The sequence below is a fragment of the Eurosta solidaginis genome, chromosome 4, assembly GCF_040869045.1.
Source record: "Eurosta solidaginis isolate ZX-2024a chromosome 4, ASM4086904v1, whole genome shotgun sequence".
Lineage (NCBI taxonomy): Eukaryota > Metazoa > Arthropoda > Insecta > Diptera > Tephritidae > Eurosta > Eurosta solidaginis.
Window position 1 is genome coordinate 225271631 of NC_090322.1, and position 24371 is coordinate 225296001.

Here is a 24371-nt window from a genome sequence, read left to right on the forward strand (position 1 = left end):
CGATATACACCTGCGACTACAACATCCAACATCAGCTATGATCGTCAATATCTTAAAATACGATACGGTACCGGGATGTTGAAGGCATATCCAGGTATGTCAAGGTAGTTTCACTTACCTGGGGTTCAAATAGCTCACAGCCTTTGTATTGTCCAATCATTATGTATTTTCTGGGAAGCCGAAGGTGGAGAAATGGTTGGGGAAATCTTCGGTCACGAGCATCATTACATTATTTTTTGTCTTGAAGAATATCTTTTGCATAAATAATAAAATTTTTATATATTTTTCTTAGCTTCATGATTGAAAAAATATGTGTATGTGAAAAGATAAGATTTTTAATGAAAAGTAAAATTGCAACAAGTATAAAATTCATTATTCAGTCAACAAATATGTATATCCATAAAAGATTCAGAAAGCTGAATGAAAAATGATTATAAATGTTCGATCACCTAAAGTAAACACATTTGATTCAAATATGATTCCAAAATGTGATTGAAGAACTATATTCAGTTTTTGTTAATCGAAGGGTAAGCATATTTGATTATTCTTTTTGTTGATTTTTATGAAATATTAAAATTTGGTTATTAAAGGACTTCAAAAATTATTCCAAAAAGTGATAATAATTGATTATTATTTTGTTCAATTGTATGATAACTCATTATTTAGTCAGAAAGAGTAATCAAATTGTATTGATATGTAGGGGAATTCAAAATTTAATCACCTATATGCTGAGTGGGTACATTTCCTTAAAATTGAAATGGTATATTAAGTTCACCACGAATCTCAAAATTGCAAGTCCTTAAAAGAGAATTGATAGAATCACCAATAAGTATATCAAATTGATCAGGTTGACAATGTGGTTTGGTTTAGCCATGTCCGTCTGTTCGTCTGTCTGTCTGTTCGAATGCAAACTAGTCCTCCAATTTTTGAGATATCTTGATAATATTTGGCGAGTGGGTATATTTAGGTGTCCGAATAGGCATTTTTCGGAACCGTCCGGATCGGACCACTATAGCTTATATCCCCCATACAACCAATTTTTCAGAAAATAATTGTTATTGTCATATTTTCCTCAATTTTTTAGATGCACATAGGCTTCAAATTTCACCAGATACTTCCACGTATTGTTGTTTGATATATGTCTCATACAGCCGACATTTAAGATCAGAAACTTTTCACGATTTCTGCACCATTTAAACGGATATAAGCTTCAAACTTCACAAAATGCATACGTGTACAACAACAATATACTTTGTTGTTGTTGTATAAAGACACTGCCCAAAGGTTTTGGGAAGTGTTATCGGTGTTCAATGTCCTTTGCCGGATATAGATCCGGTACATTTCGGTAACAAGCACCATTGAGGTACTAGCCCGACCGTCTCAGGAACGATTAATATGACCAACTTTTAGCATTCTAGGCATTCCCTACCCTGGCCCAATGCATTGAACAGCGATTTGCTGGGCTATAAAAATATTGCGAAAATTCGAGTCTAAGCATCGGAAAGACATTGGTTCAAATCACGGTATTGCTGATAACTTGACCTACCGCATTGAAATAACGACAAATCCAAGCCTGTAGGTGTTTTAAACTATAAAATAGCTGTGAAATTCTTTACTATTATTTTTTTTTATGAAATGGTAGGAGATTCTTTTATATCAATTACAATTACTTAAACGGATATTTGAACTACTTTAATAAAGAATTTCGAGAGCACATCATACTATGCACGTAGTCTCAGGAAAAAAGTGACGCCTATAGCCCATTTGTGCCATTAGTTAGAGCCGCACCATTAGCGATGAACTCGAGCACATCCAGTTTGGTGGCAACAGCTTTGAGCACCTCTGTGTCCCCTATTAAAGGAAATTAGTGATTTAAGCATGCCGAAACGGAGTAGCAGAATAAACCCACCTTCTTTATCCACAATAAGTACACAAGGTTCGATTTCCAGAATGCGCGCCAACTTGCCCAAAATGGTATCGGAGGGCAAACGTATTATACGTTTATTGACTGCCTTGATGATGGTTTCATTGGTGAGTCTATTCATGCTTACGATCTGAGTGAGCAGAGTCTCCTGAAGCACAGCTCCCAAAAGTGTGCTAAGGGAAACGAGATAAAACCTTTTAATATAATTTATACACACAGATAGGTGGGTTTTAAACTCACCTGTCCTCTGCATCGATCACCGCTGCCTGCTCGCACTTTTGTTTTTTTAAAGCCTCTATTGCCTTAGCGAAGCTTACATCGGATTTTAGCGTAAGTGGAATTTTCAATTTCAATGCACTCACTTGCGTATCCCACCACCAGTGATTATGTTCATTTACCACTGGCTTAAAATCGCGCGCCTCCATCCAATTATCCGATACAAATTTTGTCATATAATTGCGTATGCCGTCGGGTAGTATAACTACACAACGTTGACCCTCTTTCAACTGTTTAGCTGCCTCCAATGCTACGTACATTGCACCGCCACTCGAACCACCGCATAGTAAAGCCTCTTCGGCATTTAGACGCCTCGCCATGGGGAAGCATTGTTTGTCTTCGATTTTTACCCACTCGTCAATAACTTTGTAATCATTTACGGTGGGTGTGAAATCATAGCCGATACCTTCAACTTCATAGAAGCTAATATTCGTTTTGTTAAGTGTGTCAGGACGTGCCAAACTAGAACCGAACGGATCAGCGGCAATCACCTTGCAGCTTGGAACCTCTTCTTTGATTTTACGTCCAATGCCTGCCACTGTGCCGCAAGTTCCTGCAGCTACGACCACCAGATCGACTTTGTTATCTGTCTGCATCAAAATTTCTGCAGCAGTGCCATCATAATGTGCTAATGGATTTCCTGTATTCCGATATTGATCCAACACAACTGCGTTGGGGATTTCCTTTTGCAAACACTGCGCCACACAAATTAGGCCTTCGGGATTGTCGTATGCTGCTTCGGTAGGAGTGCGTATAATTTTGGCGCCCAATGCCTTTAACGCTGAAACTTTCTCATTTGACATTTTCTCTGGCATCACAATAACGCACTTATAACCCTTGACAGCACATGCCATGGCGATACCAATACCGGTGTTGCCTGATGTTGGTTCAATGATGGTACAGCCTGGTTTTAGTAGACCCTTCTGCTCGGCATCTTGTACCATGCGATAACCAATACGATCTTTCACGGAACCGCCGGGATTAAGGAACTCACATTTAGCGTCTAATGGAATAGAAACAATCTTTGTTAATATTTTCAATATGAATTAAGTAAAGTAATGAGTAGAACTTACACATTTCACATTTTATTCCTTCTGATTTGGGGATGGAATTTAGCTTTACCAGTGGCGTGAAGCCAATAACTTCTAAAATGTTCGGCGTCAGCTTCTGACGGTGTGCCCTGAAAATACCCAATAATAAGTTGAAAATAAATGTCATTGACGACGTTCTTACATAGGACGTTGAATGTGTGGTGATTTTACTTTTGTACCTAGATGCCAAGTACATTTGGAAGGCAAACCCGGATCCACGAAATCTTTTGGACGGTCATAAGGCTTATTTGCAGGCATTTTAAGTTAACTGTGGAATATAAAAAAGACAAATACCACTTATTTTGAATTATCAAAAGCTTAGGGGTTTCAAGTAGGAAAATATTATGTGATTGTAAGTCCGAAAGGGAAACCCCGTATAGATTCCCTCATACAATCGCAGTTTGAATCGTAGCTGTATTCTTCGCTACTCGACTGAGTATCACCAAAACTCCAACATAAACCCACATATAGAACCACAAAGATAATGTAAGTCCGTTTCCACTTGATGTATTTAGGGCTGAGGTTGGCATCATTTTCTCTGCTGTCATCAGTGTTTATTTTCGAAAGATCACTGCTTTTACGACAAACCTTATTTCGGGGCATTTCGTGATGGGCAGGGGAAAGCGTAATTGGGGAGAATCCCGCAAGGACAAAGCTTGCCCTAGAAAAACACAAAATCCTTCCTTCAAATTGTGGAAACCTTGTTACGGCATCCCCCGTGGTCTCGGAATGGACAGTCACTCTTCAAAACATCAAACGCCACTGATAGGTGAGCCCTAGTGAACAAAATAATTTTTGCAGACCGCCTGCTATCCACTTCCTAAGAGAAAGATCAAGAGGAAATGTCCGCCCTTCATTCGCGAGCAGCCTCTGTGATCAGGGCAGCTTTGTATTTCCAACACCCCTTCTTCATCCAATTATGTTAGAGCTACACGCGCTAGGAGAACCGAGTGTCAATACCAGGGATACTGCTATGACCTGATATCCTGGTGGAAGGCGCTAGACAAATAAAGTCATCAACTAAAGGTTGGAGGGTTGCAGAGCCGAGCACGTCTACAAATATCAGCTAATGCTTAAATACTCGAGTGCTCTGCTTGTTTTCATGCAAGATTGGCTTAACCAAGCGGAAATCAGCCGACTTAGGCCATGCAACGTTATTAGATGCCTTGACAAGATGGTGTCAAAACTCATAAAGTAAAGAGAAACAACAATGACTGCCCTATACGTAAGCATTCGGTGAAATTTGAAGCAGCTAGCTGTTAAAATGGGGCAGAAATTACGATAAGTTTCATATATGAACAATCGGTTGTATGAGATACATACTATGATACCAGCGATGTATACAATTTTTTCAGACAACAATACTTACAATATACGAAAGCATATGGTGAAGTTTGAAGCTTCAATCTGATAAATTGAGGAACATATGACAAAACCCCTCTTTTCTGAAAAATCGGTTGTATGGGGGATATATGCTATAGTGGTCCGATCCGGCCGGGCCGACAAATATCTAATAGGACACCTAATATACCCGCTCACCAAATTTTATCAAGACATATCAAAAATTGAAGGACTAGTTTGCATACAAACAGACAGACCGACCTGGCTAAATGAACTCAGCTCTTCATTCGGATCATTTCGGTATACTTATTGGCGGGTCTATCTCCCTTCCTTTAAGGACTTACCATTTCGAGATTCGTGACGAAAATAATATAAAACAAGTAAGGATGGCACTGTCTTCGGCTGTGCCGAAGACTTCATACCTTTCATGAATGACGCTGAACAATAATCTTATCCCGTTCGTAATCTCCAAATAATCGGATGCATATGATAAGAAATATATAGTGAACAGATGTACATACCTAAACGATTTTTAAGATAAACATAAAATATAAAATGGCAAAAAACCCCCTAATCTGAAAGATCGGTTGTATGGGATATATATTATATATATCTCCGATCGAAGTGATTTTTTCAGAAAATCTTCTATGATACATTAGAATAAATATCACCAGGTTTAACGGTTTTATATTGGAAATTAAGGAAGAAATTGCAAAAAATCTTTCTATCTGAACGATCGGTTGTATGGGATATAACTATATATAGCTCCGATCAAAGTGATTTTTTCAGGATATCTTCTATGATATATTAGAATATATATCACCGAGTTTCACGTTTATACTTTCTAAATTGCGGCAGGAATGACCAAAATCGTCTTATCTGAACGATCGGTTGTATGGGAGATATATGTTATAGTGGTCCGATCCTACCGGATCCGACAAATGTCTAATATAATTCAAAAATACATCCTTGTGCCAAATTTCATTGAGATATCTCAAAATTTCAGGGACTAGTTTGCGTTTAAACAGACAGACGGACGGACAGACGGACATGGCTATATCAACTCAGTTCGTCGCCCTGATCAATTCGGTATACTTAATGGTGAGTCTATCTTCTATATTTCTCAACGTTACAAACATCGGACCAAAGTTAATATACCATTTCATGTTCATGAAAGGTATAAAAAAATAAATGTAAGGCGCGATAACCTCCGAAGAGATTTTAGGCCGAGCTTCTCTTCCAATTTGCGTCGTGCACCTTTTATTTTTCATAAAAATGGGCGGAACGGGACCTACTTGTTTTATGCCGCCCCCGAACGGCATCTGCTAGGCAGATGAGTTTTCAATGAGAGCTTTTCATGGCTGAAGTACACTCGGAGTGCTTGCCAAACACTGCCGAGGGGCGACGCCGCTAGAGAAATTGTCTTCTAATTGAGAAAACTTTTTTCTAAAATTTTGATTTTGCATTGCTCGGGGCGTGAACCCAGGATCTTCGGTGTGGACGGCGGAGCACGCTACCATCATTTTCATGAAACATTTTCGAAAAACTATGCCAAAATTTCGTCGAAATCGGTGATGCAAATTTCTGTAGAATGATGAGCTGGGATGGAAAGTAGCTAATGTGATGATAACATTTGATACTAAGATTATCTGTTCATCATAACTTGTTAACATCATTATTTTAATAAAAATAATTACACAGGCGCGTATTTCACAATTTCACTTATAATTCACATCAATCATTCATTAGTTTTCGCAGTTTTAATTGCGATAATAAAAAGTGACATGGTCCTTGAAAATTAATAAAAAAAATTATTTTCATTGTGGATCTTTGTGATTATTTAAACTAGAGCTTACGATTTCTCGAACTTGTTCGAGAAGAGATTTCTCGCGAGTCTCGCCTTCTCGCGAGCTTCTCGACATTCAATTTCATCGATTCATTGGCTTGTTTTTTATAGAGCTTACGATTTCTTCTGGAGCACAAGGGAAAATGTCCACAAAACCACAAGCAAATAAAATAATTAAAAAAATTGTTTAAGTTAAACGGTTTTATTGAAAACAATACTTACATGAAGTAATAATAATACGAAAAGCTAGAAAATAATTAGGTAGGTCCTAGGTACTAGTCATCACACTCCTTATCAATCTATGGCGTTGATCAGACAATTAAATAAAAGCGTTGGGCGCGTGAAATTTCTAAAAATGAGACTGATTAAGGTTCAGTTAGTTTTACTTTTGACTATCAGTAGAAATATGACGCGTCCAACACTTTTATTTAATTGTCTGATCAACGCCATAGATTGATAAGGAGTGTGATGACTAGTACCTAGGACCTACCTAATTATTTTCTAGCTTTTCGTATTATTATTACTTCATGTAAGTTTTGTTTTCAATAAAACCGTTTAACTTAAAAAATTTTTTTAATTATTTTATTTTCAAGTTTTTAGTCTTTATTTAATTGCCTATTATTTCTCATTATATTTAGTTCATTTAGTGACTCATTATTACAAGGACTCTTTCCTGACAATTTGTTATAACCTAAGTCCTGAATACATAATCCTTCCAAAGACTTTACTCGACTCTGCCCCACGTATGCTTGTCCCTCCTCCAACTCCAAAATATTTTGATGTCACTTCTACCGGACTGTATGCAATATTTGTTCCAAATATGAGCCAAATCGGGCATCATAGGTCGCTTTCTATTCATGTATCTATGTATTATGTGTTCCAAAAATGGGCAAAATCGGACCACAAATATGATTTTTGTGAATATCTCGATCCTTCCGCCACCTAGCGGCGATTTTTTTTGATAGGCCGCTTTCAACTCTTGTATGTATTAAGTGTTCCAAATATGAGCCAAATCGGGCCCCAAATACGATTTTTGCGAATATCTCGATCCATGCGCCACCTAGCGGCGATTTTTTTCTTATTATTGCATTGTCATCGGGTTCTGAACTATATTCCAAGTTTCATGCTTGTAGCTTATCGGGAAGTTACTTAAATTTCAATTACAAGATTCGTTCACAACGGCCGTGCAGCCGTGCATGCGGTCATGCGACCTGTCAACTCAAGCTAAATAAAACCGTTTAAAAACACCGCAATTTATAGAATACTGCCAATGCAGCGACTGAAGTGAAAGTCGAGAAGCTCGCGAGTATTACGAGTATTTCGAGATTCAAGAACTTCACGAAAAGCCGTGTTCTTGATGTCTCGTTAAAAAAATAAAATAATGCTAACAAAATTATATGTATAATAAATATGTTTTAAAGTTATAAGTGTCATTGGAAAGCAGTATAAACAACAAATGTAACAAGTAAAAAAATCAAGTGTTTAAATACTGTCCATACAGTGATTAAGTTTATGTCGAGAAGCTCGCGAGATTTACGAGTACTTCCAGACACGAGAATCTCGCGAGAAGTCGAGTTTTCGATTTCTTGGGTCTCGAAAATCTTGCTTGTGTTCAAGAAGAAATCGTAAGCTCTAATTTAAACTCACGAGGCGCGTTTTTTTTTTAATCTATACCTATTAAAAAAATATACAAGGCGCAATAACTTCCAGAGATATTTAAGGCCGAGCTTCTCCTCCAAATTGCGTCATGCTCCTTTTGATTTTTCCAACAAATTGGCGGGATGGAACCTAATGCTTTACGCCGACTTCGAATGGCATCTGCAAAGCAGGTGAGTTTTCACTGAGAGATTTTCATGGCAGAAATACACTAGGAGTGTTTGCCAAATCACTACCGAGAGGAAGCCCCACTTAGAAAACTGTTTCTAAATTTTTTATGTTGCTTTGTCTGGGTCTCGAACCCAGTATCTTCGGTGTGGTAGGCGGAGCACGCTACCATCACACCACGGCGACCGCACACACATTTACATAAATTTAAGTTTGAAAACAATTGCGATTATCTGTGCTATAAGGAAAAGTAATTGTTTTCTAAAAAATCGTGTTTTTTTGTTTTCTTGATAGGAATATGCTTATTTTTTAGCCTTTAGAAATCTCCATTTCAACAAAAAAAAAAAATTTTAAAAATTAAAAAATATGCTATCATGTTCTTATTCTACGGAGCCGTTATTGACTTGCTATCAAACCAGTTTTTAGCTTTCTATAAAAGTTTGTAAGTTACATGTATATGTATGTGTGTACATTAGGATGGCTTTTCCAATAGAGATGCGGATTTTCCACTGGTATTTTTAAATTTAGTACGTACAATACAGAGTCAAGTGGTCAGCAAATAACTGTTGACCTTTATAAAATTGTTTTTGTTTTCTCCCTGCTCTTTATCCTTATATCTGCAAATAAAGATTTCTCTCGGAAAGAAACTATTATTATTAGAGAGAATAAATAAATTAGGGGTGTGCGAATATTCGAAATTTCGATGTTCGAACTACACATTTTACATTTCTTAAAGACACGCGATTTTCAAACACGTAAGATTATTGATTTTTGGTTAAAAATTAGTAATTTTATAGAATTAGTAGAAATATGTTTGTATTTGGAAACGTTTATTAGTTTATAACTATCTATATTGTTCGAAATATTATTAGTAAAAGTAAAAATCAGCTTTAATTAAATAATATCATCATTTCCTTCTTTTTTTTTAAGACAACTGCAATAAAATAAGTAGTCTATTTAAGATTTGATTTCTTTAAGAAATTCGAATTGCTCAAATTATTCGGATTACTCGAACTATTCGAGTAATTCGAACTATTCGACATTCGACTCGAACGGGATTGGCATACCCTAAAAATAAATCTCCTTGAAATTTTGTTGCAATTTTTGTTTTTTTATCGGCCTATTGATAATATCGCGGGTTCGAATCGAGCTCAAGGCCTTCCAATAATTTTTGTTGTCATAAATATTGTTATGATATATTTTTTCTTAATTGAAATTTTTTTTTTTAAATTAGAATAGAAGAAGAAACAAGTTGATATCATTATAATAAAAGCCCGGTCCAACGAATTTTTTACTAAACATACTTCAGTTTCGCTGAACTCATTTAATAGTCCAACAAGTAAGAGCAATTTTTTATTTGGACTTAAAGATTAAGGATAACAATAGGTCTTTGGTCAAGTTCCAAGAAATCTGAAACAGTTACGCCTTTAGTGTACTAGAAAATATTTTTGCCTATATAAACCTTCAGATTTGATACTAACACTTAAACTCTACACGAATAGTCCCCGTATAGCTTTTTTACCTCAGAAGTGAAAATACCGAGTAAATATTTAGCAAAATGTTGCATCAACATGTAGGAACTCCCTGGTGCCTTCGATAAAATATGTGAAAAAGTGGTGTAAGAAGAAATGAGGGAGTTTCCAAATTACTAACGAAATGTTACTTACGTTACGACCATTATTCTTAAGGGGCCAAAACTTAAACACTTCAGGATTTTGAGCATATGTCCGAAGAACCGCTTGTGACCAGCTTAAACTTTAAATGAAAATTAAAGGTAAACAAGATGAGCTACACTATATCAGAGTTTGTTCAGAAAACTCGGTGCGATGTCACTTTTAAGAATAATACCGTGGTTACTTTAGTGCGAAATTTTGTAATGAAATTAATTGAATAGATAATTTGTCCTAAGCCCAGCTTATAATTAATAACAATTGTTTCTGCTTCAAGGCAAGGTTTATATGAACCAGTAAGGAATGCTAAGTTGGGGTGTAACGGAACATTACATACTCAGCTGAGAGCTTTGGAGACAAAATAAGGGAAAAAACACCATGCAGGAAAATGAACCTAGGGTAACACTGGAAAGTGTTTGTATGACATGGGTATCAAATGGTCATAAAGGTGGACCAGGGGTGACTCAAGAATGTGTTTGTACGATATGGGAATCAAATAAAAGGCGTTAATGAGTATTTTAAAAGGGAGTGAGCCTTAGTTCTATAGGTGGACGCCTTATCGAGATATCGCCATAAAAGTGGATCAGGGGTGACTCTAGAATTTGTTTCTACGATATGGGTATCAGATAAAAGGTGTTAATGAGTATTTTAAAATGGAGTGGGCCTTAGTTCTATAGGTGGACGCCTTTTCGAGATATCGTCATAAATGAAAGGTGTCATAACAATAAAAGGCGTTAATAAGTATTTGCGTTTTTGTGTCATCCCTTTTTTCGTATTTGGTATAGAATTATGGCATTTTTTAAAATTTTTCTTAATTTTCGATATCGAAAAAGTGAGCGTGGTCATAGTCGGATTTCGGCCATTTTTTATACCAAGATAAAGTGAGTTCAGCTAAGTACGTGAACTAAGTTTAGTAAAGATATATCGATTTTTGCTCAAGTTATCGTGTTAACGGCCGAGCGGAAGAACAGACGGTCGACCGAGTATAAAAACTGGGCGTGTCTTCAAGCGATTTCGCCCATTTTGACGGAAAACAGTTATCGTCATAGAATCTATGCTCCTTCCAAATTTCACAAGGATTGGTAAATTTTTGTTCGACTTATGGCATTAAAAGTATTCTAGACAAATTAAATGAAAAAGAGCGGAGCTACGCCCATTTTGAAATTTTCTTTTATTTTTGTATTTTGTTGCACCATATCATTACTGGAGTTGAGTGCTGACATTATTTACTTATATACTGTAAAGATATTCCATTTTTTGTTAAAATTTTACTTTAAAAAAAAAATTTTTTTTTAATAAGTGGGCGTGTTCTTCATCCGATATTGCTAATTTTTATTTAGCGCACATATACTAATAGGAGTAAGGTTCCCGCCAAAGTTCATCATGATATCTTCAACCACTGCCAAATTACAGCTTCCAAAACTTTTAAATTACCTTCTTTTAAAAGTGGGCGGTGCCATGCCCATTGTCAAAAATTTTACTAATTTTCTATTTTGCGTCATAAGGTCAACGCACCTACCAAGTTTCATCGCTTTATCCGTCTTTGGTAATGAATTATCGCACTTTTTCGGTTATTCGAAATTTTCGATATCGAAAAAGTGGGCGTGGTTGTAGTCCGATTTCGTTCATTTTAAATAGCGATCTGAGATGAGCACCCAGGAACCTACGTACTAAATTTCATCAAGATACCTAAAAATTTACTCAAGTTATCGTGTTAACGGGCAGACGGACGGACGGACATGGCTCAATCAAATTTTTTTTTTGATACTGATGATTTTGATATATGGAAGTCTATATCTTATATAACCAACCGTTATCCAATCAAAGTTAATATACTCTGGGTGCAAAGCACGCTGAGTATAAAAAATATTGAAATTGAAACGAAGTTAAAACTTCGTTTCGTAGGAGCGACAGAAAAGTGGCAAGTGAAAGATACATATGTATATTCAAATTGCTACAGCGTATGCGAATCCCAAAATCTATATATATAAAAAGAAGTGTACATTTTGATTGTCACTCCATAACTCGAGAACGGCTCGACAGATTGCCATGAAATTTTTAGGAAAGATACAGGAAGGAGAGATGATGGTTAGTTGATTTTGAAATCCCAAATCGGTTTAGCCATATATATATAAAAATCAAATTCTGTGTGTGTGTGTGTTCGCTATGGAAACGTATTTCCCACACATCAATCATCACCAAATTTTGGTTATGGGTTCCTTCGATCAACGGGAAGGTTTTAGGCTAAAAATAATTTCGATATATAAAAGGGGCGTGGCACCTCCCATACAAATGGAATCTTTGGTACTGCATACCTTTGAAGGTATACATGCCAGAACATTGAAATTCAGTAAGGAGTTATATGAGGTCAATCCCTAACACCACCAAGATAATGCGGAATTGGGAAAAAGGGGGCGTGGAACCTCCCATACAAATGGAATATAGTATACTGCATATATCTAGATGTCGTAATGGTAGGATAATTAAAATTGGTAAGGAGCTGTGTGACTTCAATTCCTAAAACCTTCAGTAAAATGTGGAATGGGGAAAAACTATGGCTGCCGTACAAACTTAAGTTATTTTAACACCTAAAGTTTGACTGCATTGTTGAGTTTAGCTGTTATGCCTTTTGGACGTTTAGTAATCTGCCGCTGTTAAAAAAATTGTTTAGCTTCACTCTATCTACATCTTCTATAAAAATCAAATTCTGTGTGTGTGTTCCCTATGAAAACGTGTTTGCTATACTTCGATCATCACCAAATTTTGGCTCGAGGTTCCTTCGATCAAGACGAAAGTTTTTCATATTTCATTTTCAGAATTAAGAATTTTAAATTTAAATGTTTTTGTTTTTTGGCTATGCGAAAGAACTATCTTAGCTCCCAAAAATGATCATGTTAACAAAATCAATGATCGCTTTCAAAATCAATTTCCTGGTGAAATGACGAAATATAAATCGATCGACACAGTTACAGATGAAGATAAAATTGTGGATTATCCAAATGAATTTCTATACTCTTTAGAACCAAAAGGAATGCCTGCGCATATATCAACTTTGAAAATTGGCTCACCAGTCATGCTTCTTCGGAATGTAATCAAAGCAACAATCATCAGCGGTAAAAGCAATACAATAATATAAAATAAAATACAATAAGATACAAGAATAAAATGTTTTAACAGAAAATTTCACCAAATATACGTACAAAATTCAATTAAATTTACAGAACAATAAATTAAATTATCAACAAACAAAACGGAAAAAATAACGCAACATCATTCGAGCTCGGGCATTACAACGTGCGCCTGGTAAAGCTAGTATTTTATTTCCATGGAGAGTAAGGCAGTCTAATGTGCATACTCCCAATGAAAGTATGTCTGTCAGTGTAGAAATCATTTATTCTTACTTTGTATATAAACATATATGTATACGTGAGAAGTTCATTAGCCGAATACAAATATTTGAACTTAAAAAATGCATATAGTATGTTATAAAAGTATGCAACCTGTAAAAGCATTTAGCAAATTATATTAAGCTACATAAACATGTTGTAGGTATGAGTTATACGTTTTTTGAAGTTTACTACGCCAATACGTTTTAATAAGGAACTATAACTAAATTCAATTATACTTAGGGCTTCCTAAAAAACTGGCGAGGTTTCGTTTTCAATCAATTTTTCGCATCGGGTTTGAGTCAACTTTATATGATTCGATATTTGCTGTTACAATAAGAAAGAACAACTAGCTATATATAAAAATTCAGTCAAACGAGAAACTTTATCGAAATCATATATTCATTTGTCTAAACTTAGTCAGTTAGCTTTAGGCCTATTGATTTTCAACCCAATAATTACACCGGCACACATAAAACAAAAAAACAAGTGGAATGTGCGTACATGGGACTACATAGAACCATGTAATTCTGTGTATTTTGAAGCACTGCTTCCGAATTTTTTGTCGCATTTGCCAACATGCCGTCAAAATCTCCAGATATTTGCAAAAACAGTCATAAGTTCAAAAATTGCGGCTATAAAAGTAAAACTAAAAATTTTACAACCAAATTGAGAATATTTCTAGTGTACTTAAATATTCTGAATGAGAATTGGAAGTATTGTATTTGGATTCGAAATCAGGTTCTATAATGATGAAATGGGAAAGAACCATATTGGTTTTAACCAGGCATGCTTAACGAACGAAACGATATCATTTCGTTACGATAATCAACGTTAATAAACGAAACGAAGTCACTTCGTTTCGTTTATTAACGTTGATTATCGTAACGAAATGATATCGTTTCGTTCGTTAAGCATGCCTTGTTTTAACGTTGGCTTCGTCCAACAATGGTTCAATATTAAAATTTATGGTTAAAAACGTTGTACATTCTCACTCAATATACGATTTGAATATTTTTTTTAAACGACGGTTTTTGAGATTTGAAATAGGGATTGATTTTTGGAGTTATGTTCGTTTACATAGCTTTTGGCACGAAACTAGCAAATTTTAAAGATTATTAATTCTCTTGCTTTTTCTTATAAATTCTAGTAAACAAAAACTAGTTTCAACTAATTATGTAGTAAAAATAAAAGTAAAAAAAACTAAATTTGAATTGCTCAAAAAACCTTTTTTTTTTCAAAAGTCAATAAGATAATCCAGCGAAGAATCAATCTTACCAATAAATGCAACTTTGGACTAGGTAGGCAATTGAAAAGTAAAGTCCTCTCTCGGCGAACGAAAATCATACTCTACAAGTCACTTATCGTACCCGTCCTGCTATATGGGGCAGAAGCATGGACCATGACAACAGCAGATGAAGCGGCTTTGGGAGTGTTCGAGAGAAAAGTTCTTCGAAAGATTTATGGACCTCTTCGCGTTGGCGATGGCGAGTACCGAAGAAGATTTAATGATGAGCTGTACGAGCTATACGCAGACATCCACATAGTCCAGCGAAATAAAACGCAGCGGCTGCGTTGGCTAGGCCATGTTATGCGAATGAAAGATGATGCTCCGGCCAAGAAAGTGTTTCTATCGGAACCCGCCTATGGAAGCAGAGGTAGAGGGTGGCCCGCACTCCGTTGGAAGGACTAGGTGGAAAACGATTTAAACTCCCTTGATGTGACAAATTGGCGCCGGTTGGTCGAGCGAAGGAGCGACTGGCGCGTTTTGTTCGACGGCCACAACCGTTTAAACGCCAATTAAGTAAGTAAGTAAACAATAAGATAAAAGGGTCTGTGAAATAAACAAGTTTAATAAAAAAAAAAAAACCATTTCGGCTGTATTCCGAAGCACCAAAAAAAAAAATAATAATAATAATAAAAACTATTTTTCCGAAACCATTTCATCAGGACCGACTTTTACAAATTTTTCATGCCAGCGTAATCGATAAAATTTGTAAATATTATTTAACAGATCTCGATTCGTTTCACTATTTACCAAGACTTTACTCTAGTTCTAACCCTGATAGCTATAAAATTGTGCTATAAAAACTTTCCTTTTTTGGGCGTAGTTAACGTTTTTCCGGAAACACCCATGTGCTCAAGCAAAAAAGGCTTTTTTAAACAATTGGGTTATTGTGTGTACTCATTCGTTTGTAAATCAGGGACCTTTTATCAGCCGCTATTTTTATAAATGCTTGAATTATTAAAAATTTTGGTCCTTTTTCATAAAAAGTGTTTATTAACAATAGCAGCTATATTTGTACATATGCACTTAAACTTTATATGGACTGCTAAGTGCAAACTTTATCTACACTTACGAAATTGTTGCGCATAAAGTTAGTACTAGAAGTGTGTGTCCGCACTATTCTCCACTTTTAGATTTGGGTATGCGTTATACACTATGATCTAAAAGGTTTATGACTTTGAAAAGAAGGTAATTTAAAAGTTTTGCAAGCTGCAATTTGCCAGCTGAGTATGTAATGAATGTTCGGTTACACCCGAACTTAGCCTTCCTTACTTGTTTGCAGATGTAGGTGATGTGGCCCGTTTTTCCTTCGTGCTGTGAGAACAAGTCGGCCACGTTGTTTGTTTGGATTGTGTCAACATACGGTTTAAAGAAAAAAACAAATGGTAGTAATTAGCACTCAATTCTATAAAGTATTTCTAAAGTAAATACATATTTGTTTTCGGCTGTCACTATTCGTAGGGTAAATTTGGTAAAAAAGACCCCTTTTTTTCATTTTTTCACTTCATTTGTCTTTGTTTTGGAAGAACATTTTTTAGGACGAAAGCCATTTCGCTCTTTGAATAGATTCACACTTTTATTTATTTATTTCGTTGAATGACCATATCTCAATAATTTTGTGCATAATGGTAAATTGTCACCCATTTGAGACCCTGTTTTTTTTTAAACTTTTCATCCAAATTGAACTGCGAATATACCAGAGTTGGCATAAACTAAGGATTAACAAACACAAAGTACTATAACTTATACATATATGAAGTTGGTACTTTCAACTATGAAAATATATTTCTCCTGTTATTGCAACAACCTATTTTATAATAAATTTAATATCCACGAACTTTTTAATTTTCACAAAACGAAAATAAATTTACTTAAAAGACTGACGTCCAACCCGCGTTGCGTTCAATAGCGACTGATAAATGTTCCAATTAACAACTTATAACCAACATATGTATACTTTAAATATATACAGACATATGTATATGTATATGAGCTGCTGAAAAAATAGTAATAGAAATAAATAAAAAAGTTTATGTACTCAATTGTTGTACTTGTTTGCATGGTTGCTGTGCTCCTTGGTCGTGTGGTTTGGTTGCAATATGGGACCTTGCTAAGCATGAGCCGGAATTAAGCCGATGGGGGGCTGGAGAATGCTTGTGTATAAGTTTTTAGATGAGAGAGATATTGGATGCTATTTATGTATACGACTTCGTAAATTATATTTTCTGTACTAAAAAATATCTAAATTAGGGTGGGTCAGTTTTTTCGAAACTGTTGCTTTAAATGGTTTAGTGCAAGGTCAATTTAAATTTTAACAAGTAAGGACGGGACTGTCTTCGGCTGTGCCGAAGACTTCATACCTTTCATAAATGGGGCTGAACAATAATTTTGTTCCATTTGCAATATCCAAATAATCGGCTTTATAAGATATGAAATATATAGTGAACAGATGTACATACCTAAGCGATTTTTAAGCGGGTGAAACCGAACATTACATACCCAGCTGTACACTTGAAATGCTGTTGTTGTTTGTTTTGTGTGCTTAAAAGTGTTACAAGGCTGCGCAATAATACATATATGTACATATGTTCTATTCTGAACTAATTTTTCTTCGAGTTATGACTCCCGAACCATAGAAAAATGCTTAGTCATAAAAGGATCGGTGCCACGCCCATTTTTTACAATTTAAAGTTTTTCCTATTTATTGTTATAAATCCACTTGGGAAATGAAATACCATTGATATAAAGCTCTCTTTTGCAAAGATATAGCTTATTTTATTCGTCCACGACCTTTTTTAAAAAACTTTTATATAAAAGTGGGCGTCGTCCTTAACCGATTTCGTTAATTTTTCTTCAAATCATTCCTTATAGTAAAGGCAACCTCTCTGCTGAATTTTGTTACGATATGTTTAACGCTTTTTGATTTATGATCAATATTTGTAAAATTTATTTTATCACAAGTGGGCGGTGCCACGCCCATTAAAAACAATTTTCAAACTTTTATCAAGAGTCTCAATATCAGTCCACACGTAAAATTTCAATATTCTAGGTGTATTATTTACTAAATAATCAGGTTTTTTGCGTTTTCCAAAATGTTATATATGTATATAAAAAGTAGGCGTGGTTATCATCCGATTTCGCTCATTTTCAATATCAATCTATTCTGGGTCCAGGTAAGCTCGTGTACCAAATTTGGTGAAGATATCTCAATATTTATTCGAGTTATCGTGTTAACGGACACACGGACGAACGGACATGGCTCAGTCAAAGTTTTTTTCTATGCTGATGATTTTGATATATGGAGGACGTCTGTATCTATCTCGATTCCTCTCGATTTGAATTTCTTTTAATTTTTAAATTTATTAAAACGTGTTTTATTTAAAGAAAATAAATGATTGAAGTATTACATTTCACTTACACAACAAAAACAAAAGTAATAGATGCATAAACTTGCTTTTTGCAGACGGCAAAGGAACTTGAGTAAGAAAAATATTTTGTAATTGTTTTGAACTTACAGATTTTGATACGTTTATTGTGATAAGATTAATTTTTAAATAATGACTCTTTTGATTGTCATTAGGATGCCCGTTATTACAAACTAATCTATTTTTGGCAGCGATTTAGTTTAGCACCCCCCAAGTTCGGGGTTTAACTTGGTATCAAATGAAAGAGGGAGTTCTCCCGATCACAAATATATATTTTTTAAAGTGCGCAAACTTATAATTTAAAAGTTATTTGTTGTTAAAATTTGCAAATTTCTATACAACTTTTATATGTGTATACATATATATATTTTATGACATTACAAATCTGTGCTGCCACATTTAAAAAACGGAATAAGTGCAGAATCGAAAAATAACTTATAAAAATACCTTTCATCTGATGTATATATATCTTTAACTTTTCTAGTCTTTATTTACCAAAAATTTTAAAAAGCTCTTTCTTGCATTCGTGAACGCGCTGATATTACCTTATAACTCTTATGTTTATTGTTATGTTAGCCGATCCAACACCGGCTGCGCCATGCACAGTAATTCTCGTAGAACACCTTTCTGCATAGGCGGCCGAAGACCGCCTACGCGAAAAGGTGTTTCAAATTCTCAAAATGAGTAGTAAAAATATATATTTTCCTTTTTCTTTATTAACTGAAGGGTGGTAAGGTAATATTTATATTTCTTTTTTTTTGTTTATGTGGCAGCACAGCTTTGTAATCTCATCAATAAAATATATATGTATATAAAATATATATATATATGTGCATGTTGCTACAAAAGCGCGATTGATTTAATAAAAACGTTTATAATAAGTAAAAAAAATGCAAAAATGAAATGTGAAATATACAAAAATGCAATTTAAGTTTATCGTTGCCAATTTATAAAGATATGTATGTGGATTAAGGTTTTGAAAGATATGTAAATTGTAATTTAAAGTGCTATAGAAATTTGTTAAATTTGTAAACTTTAACAACAAATAACTTTTAAATTATAAGTTTGCGCACTTCAAAATATATTTATTTGTGATCGGGACAACTTCCTCTTTCATTTGATACCAAGTTTTACCCCGAATTCGGGGGGTGCTATTCTAAAATTTTCCCCTATTTTTTTAGGTTCTGTACAAAAGTACAAAATAAAATCAACTAGACAAATAACAGACACCCTAACGTTCATTTGCACCTTTTCAACCAATGAAGTTGAAACTTAAGATTTCTTTTGCTATTTCTAACAAAAATGAAGGATTATCTGGAGTCCAAGGATTTTTTTAGAGTTGGAACTTCTTATCGTCTTCAACTTGCGTTCCCAAAAAGGCACCAATATCTGTATTACTAACATCCCACTTATTAAAACTTTCCTCCACCACAATTGAATTACTACAACTTGCTTGTTCTTCTATAGTTACAGTTTCAACCATTGTAAACTTTACCAAGTAGCGCAACTAACAGCTGATCGCTGAAAATTTGCACACACACACAAACATCACTAATGGCCATATTACGGAAATCTTAGGAAAATTGAAGCTAAATTTTTAAACAGACATAAAATGTTATAATTTTGGAATATATAGCATCTAGGACACCTTAATTGCAGTAATTGAAAGAAAATGTTTGCTTATACTCAAGTATTTAATTATTTTTTCTAAATTTATCTTTAATATTGATACAATGATTGATCCAATGCAACTCTGGTCTTCCTACTGTTCTTCATTCCACCCCATTCGAGTGCCTATTTTCACGGCCTGCGAGTGCCTTCCACTCTATTCGCATCATAACCTCGAATTAAGCTGCCAAACTATATAGTAAACAATGGTTTCAACACTAAAATTCTCAATTTTGTGTTTCTTAAAGCCATATGCAAACAATTGCCGTCTTTCAGTGAGTTTTACAGCTCCTGCTCAGGCTCAATTCTCACGGGAATGCTCTGGATCATTGAGAGACTTGAGAAGCAGAAGTCGTGAAATTTTCGCACCCGTGAAATGTGATGGGCAAATGTCGCCGCTGTTTTTCATTTAACTCATACGGCGAAAGGCTAAGCAGCGACATTTATTTTTGAAAAAGTAGGTTTATTAAAGGCCGCGTTGCCAACCTAAAAAGAAGTAACAAATTATCTGGCTCACAAATTGAACCAGACTTCTATCTGGATTTATCTGGCTCAAATCGGTGTTGTTGCATTTACATGCAAAATTATTTATCTGGCTCAGGATTTTGCCACCGGATTATAGCTAATGTTTGCCGTTTTTCACGCATTTTTATTTTTCGCAACTCAAACTCAACTTTTGCACAATCACTTAACAAAGCCGAACAAAAATGTAAACAAAAACATATGATTAAATGGGTTGCTGTGATGCTTGCGCTCCAAAAGTGAAGTGTGTGGCGTGTGTTACACGGTCAATAAATACTGACGTGATTCACGGATCAATATCTATGGATCGTGATATAAATGACACAAATTTGTTTATTTCCGTGGAATTTAATATTGCATTATTGGAAAAGCTATAATAAAAAATTACAATTGGTTTCTAAACAAAATTAAAAAATCCAGCACTACACACACATACATAATGATGTAATTTTTCCTAAGTAATATATATTGTAATTTTTTAATCGGAATCGCAACCTAAATACGGGCCTGGAGGTCTCAATTAGACTGGACGAGATTAAGCGAAGGCGAGAGGTGCACATGATCGACCAAGCGGGAAAGGCGTGGGGTCAAGCGCGGGGCTGTAAAGTGTCGAAGATTATGTGTAGGTCTTACAACCTTAGACTAAAAAAGTTGTTTCTATCATTAAAAAGAGAGGACTGTAGACTCATGGCGGGTATTCTGACTGGACACTGCCTTCTGGCGTCACATGCCTTAAATTAGGCTTGGTTAGTGATAGCATATGTAGGAAGTGCGGGTTGGAGGAGGAAACGATCGAGCACGTTCTGTGCTCGTGCTTTGCACTTGCCAGGCTAAGACTCCAGCTATTAGGAGTGATACAGCTATCAGATCTAGAAGCAGCAAGTGGCTCAAATCCTAGGAAGCTTCTAGTATTTGCCAAGAGGACTGAGTTATTTTATAACATAGGTCCTGGTTTTTGATAGGGTTTTCAGATTGGTCGTTAAAACAAACTTCTGGTAACACTACGGATTCTATCAGTCTATGTGAGGTCCTCATGGACCGGCCAGTTCAACCTAACCTAACGCAGTTATGAAGTAAATATTGTTACCTTCAAAATAAAAATTAATAAGATACGATGAGTGGAACCAAAGATATAGCATTTTGAATGTGGGCAAGTTTGCTTACCCATCGAATCTGAGCACATGCAGAGAAAAAGAATTTTCGAGGAAATTCTGATACAGGTATTTGCTTATTTCGTGCGAGCAACTTAAAAAAAAGTTTGAGCCGAATCAAAATTATGAAATCTCAAAAGTTGTTTGATTTTTAAAATAATGACCTATATACAACCGTTTTCCATTTCTTCAGACAACACTATATGCAATATACGTAAGCATATGGTGAAGTTTGAAGCTTTAATCTGATAAATTGAGGGATATATGAAAAAAATCCTATTTTTCTGAAGAATCGGTTGTATGGGGGATAATAGCATATATAGTGGTCCGATTCGGCCGGTTCCAACAAATGTCTAATCGGACACCTAAATATACTCGCTCACCAAATTTTATCAAGATATTTAAAAAATTGAGGGACTAGTTTACATACAAACAGACAGGAGGACATTGCTAAATCAATTCAGCTCTTCATCCTGATCATTTCGGTATACTTATTGGTGGGTCTATCTATTTTTATTTAAGGACTTACAATTTTGAGATCCGTGACGAAGTTAATATACAATTTCATTTTCATGAAAGGTATAAAAAGAATTAGCGCGATCTTAGACTTAACTAATGGGCCGTCCTGAAATTGGGTTTTAAATTAATGCCCTTTAAAAAACGCGAGTACTCTATAAATAATGTAAGGAATACTCCTTTGGGAGTGTAGGACTGCTTCAAATCTAATCTGTATTCATACAAAAAATGTGCTCCAATTAACATTGCGATGTCCTAGGAGAGGAGTAGGTGATCCCACTCTCGCTTTGTTTGTAAGTATTCCATAGAGTACATACGTGAGGGTACTATCCAAAGTACTTTCACTGTTGTACTCCATGGAGCACCCACAGAGGATCATATGCCAAAGTACTAAAGAGGAGTTGTGTCGGAAAGAATTATGGGAGTGAATTTAATTTAAAATGAAAGTAAATAAAGAGGGGCAATACAACTTTTATATTTTTTACTACGAATATTCTTATGTTATTTAGAATTTGCGTAAATAAAGAAACTAATATTTCTCTATACTATAGTATGTATACATAAAACCAGTGCGCTGTTGCATTTTATCAGAGTTGCCATAGTAAAATTTTATCATCACTTATTTGTATGCAATATTTTACTTTTTGCAACTCTGTTCGATCGTCATCGTGTTGTGATCACGGTCGTTAAAAACGAGCAATGATCGGCTGATGATGGTCCGCAAACGCATTGCAAAGGAGTATTGTTAGAGTGCTCCAACATGCAGGGTGGTTTGAACTTAACGGAAAATGTATGTGCTGACATAAATGGCGAGACTTAGAGAAATCGTGTCCAAGAGAGATACATCCCAGGGAGTAATAAAAAGGATGCCGGGGAATAATTTTCTCAAAGACGAAACCGAAAAACTCTATTAAAAACCATGACCTATGCTACAAAATGCTCCGTCATGTTGCAGTTATTAGATGCTAGCTAGGATATATTCTATATCCTACGACATTTGCAACTTCTAGATCTGATAGCTGTGTCCTTCCAGACAGCTGGAATCTTAGTCTGGCCAGCGAAGGACAAAAGCATAGAACGTGCTCGCTCTTGATCTCCTGGGAAGTTGGCATAGTGGCGCGGATTTACAAAAACTTGCTAAATAAGTATGTATGTAAAAATTCCATGTATAAGTTAGCGACCTGGCTTGGTTGTATGTGTGTCGGACCAATTGGGTTTCTCTTAATCTAATGAAGCGAAATCAAAATTTTCACATAAGAACGCCCTGTCGCTTGCCACGCTTTGCAGCATCAAGCGAGTAAGATGGAAGCGGAACTGAATGCACATTTAGTGCGTAAATCGAGGATTGTATCTTTGCTAACACAGAGTGCTATGTAAAATAATAACCATGAATTTCGTAGTCATACATAAAAATTGTAATTAGTAAACGAAATATTTTAAGTGGTTATTAAACCTCAATTACCACTTATCAAGAATCTCAGGGCCACCAGCCGTTACTAATTTTCCAATAAACAAAATGTGTCGAAAAGGGAAGTATTGGTGTGTGATATGAAGGAATGCATAGCCGCCTGTTTGAGCCATTCGCCAATTTTTGTGTCGAAGGTAAGGAAACCTATTTTTCGCAAATATCTCGCTTTCCTGTAGAACAATTTATTCTATTCTTGTCTGAATTTTTGTTTGTAAAGGGTCAAGCATTTCTGCGTTAGAGCGATAAAACCACGAACTCTACATATGGAGGTTGTCACTTCCATTTTTCCATCTTATTAATTGAGATACTTATATTCCTTTAAATTACACAGCACCACTACCATTCGCAGGACATTTTGTTAAGCAGAAAATATGTAACGTCTGAAGGGCATTGCAGTTAAAACCCGTATATATAACCCAGTGTCCTTTCTGAATTAGGACTTCATAAAAACTGCAAATTTCATCGATTACTTGTGGTAAATTCTCCGTTGGACGTTTAACGTATGTATATTGATCTAAAACTAGTTGAGATCAACGAAGTTGTCGTGGATCATACATTTCAAGTTACATATGTTTAAAGTGGGTCCGCTAACGATGCATCAATTCTTTTCACTGGACTGGCATAATAATAGTAATCGCTGTCTTAATTTAGAAGGCAATTACGCAATTCGTTTCCTGAGTTTTGCACCTTAGGATTTCTGTTCACTAGGGCTTCGAATGTTTTTTTTTGGCTTCAGTCCGAAGTTTTGAAGAAACATTGCTCCCATCGCAGCAAATCATGTATCCATGTATCCGTAAACTAAAATTTCCCATTATAGAACTCTCGTTTTTATTTTAATCTTATTTTTGTTTTGCGTGTAGTTTCAACGAAGTTGATAATTTGTAGCAACCCTGCAGAAAAATATTATCGATTGTTAAAAGAAGCTAACTAATAGGATCTACTCCCGGTGCGTCTGAAGAGCGACTCAGCTGTGTA

General features: G+C 35.4%; 1 protein-coding gene across 12 annotated transcripts; it reads right to left on the reverse strand.

The window, feature by feature from the left end:
* Window positions 1–1576: 1576 nt before the first annotated feature.
* Window positions 1577–19461, reverse strand: LOC137251025 (cystathionine beta-synthase-like). Of its 12 annotated transcripts, XM_067784877.1 has the most exons (8): window positions 16454–16550; window positions 16078–16331; window positions 15919–15960; window positions 3434–3559; window positions 3274–3380; window positions 2165–3203; window positions 1910–2097; window positions 1577–1851 (listed from the first exon to the last, which is right to left on the reverse strand). In XM_067784877.1, exons 4-8 carry the CDS (start codon window positions 3547–3549, stop codon window positions 1754–1756), a joined length of 1548 nt encoding a protein of 515 aa, XP_067640978.1. In that variant the 5' UTR covers window positions 3550–3559; window positions 15919–15960; window positions 16078–16331; window positions 16454–16550; the 3' UTR covers window positions 1577–1753. The 12 variants fall into 12 exon arrangements, with proteins under 12 accessions (XP_067640978.1, XP_067640980.1, XP_067640979.1 ...); XM_067784879.1 differs by lacking the exon at window positions 16078–16331 and having other exon boundaries at window positions 16518–16585; XM_067784878.1 differs by lacking the exon at window positions 16078–16331 and having other exon boundaries at window positions 16485–16561.
* Window positions 19462–24371: the final 4910 nt, after the last annotated feature.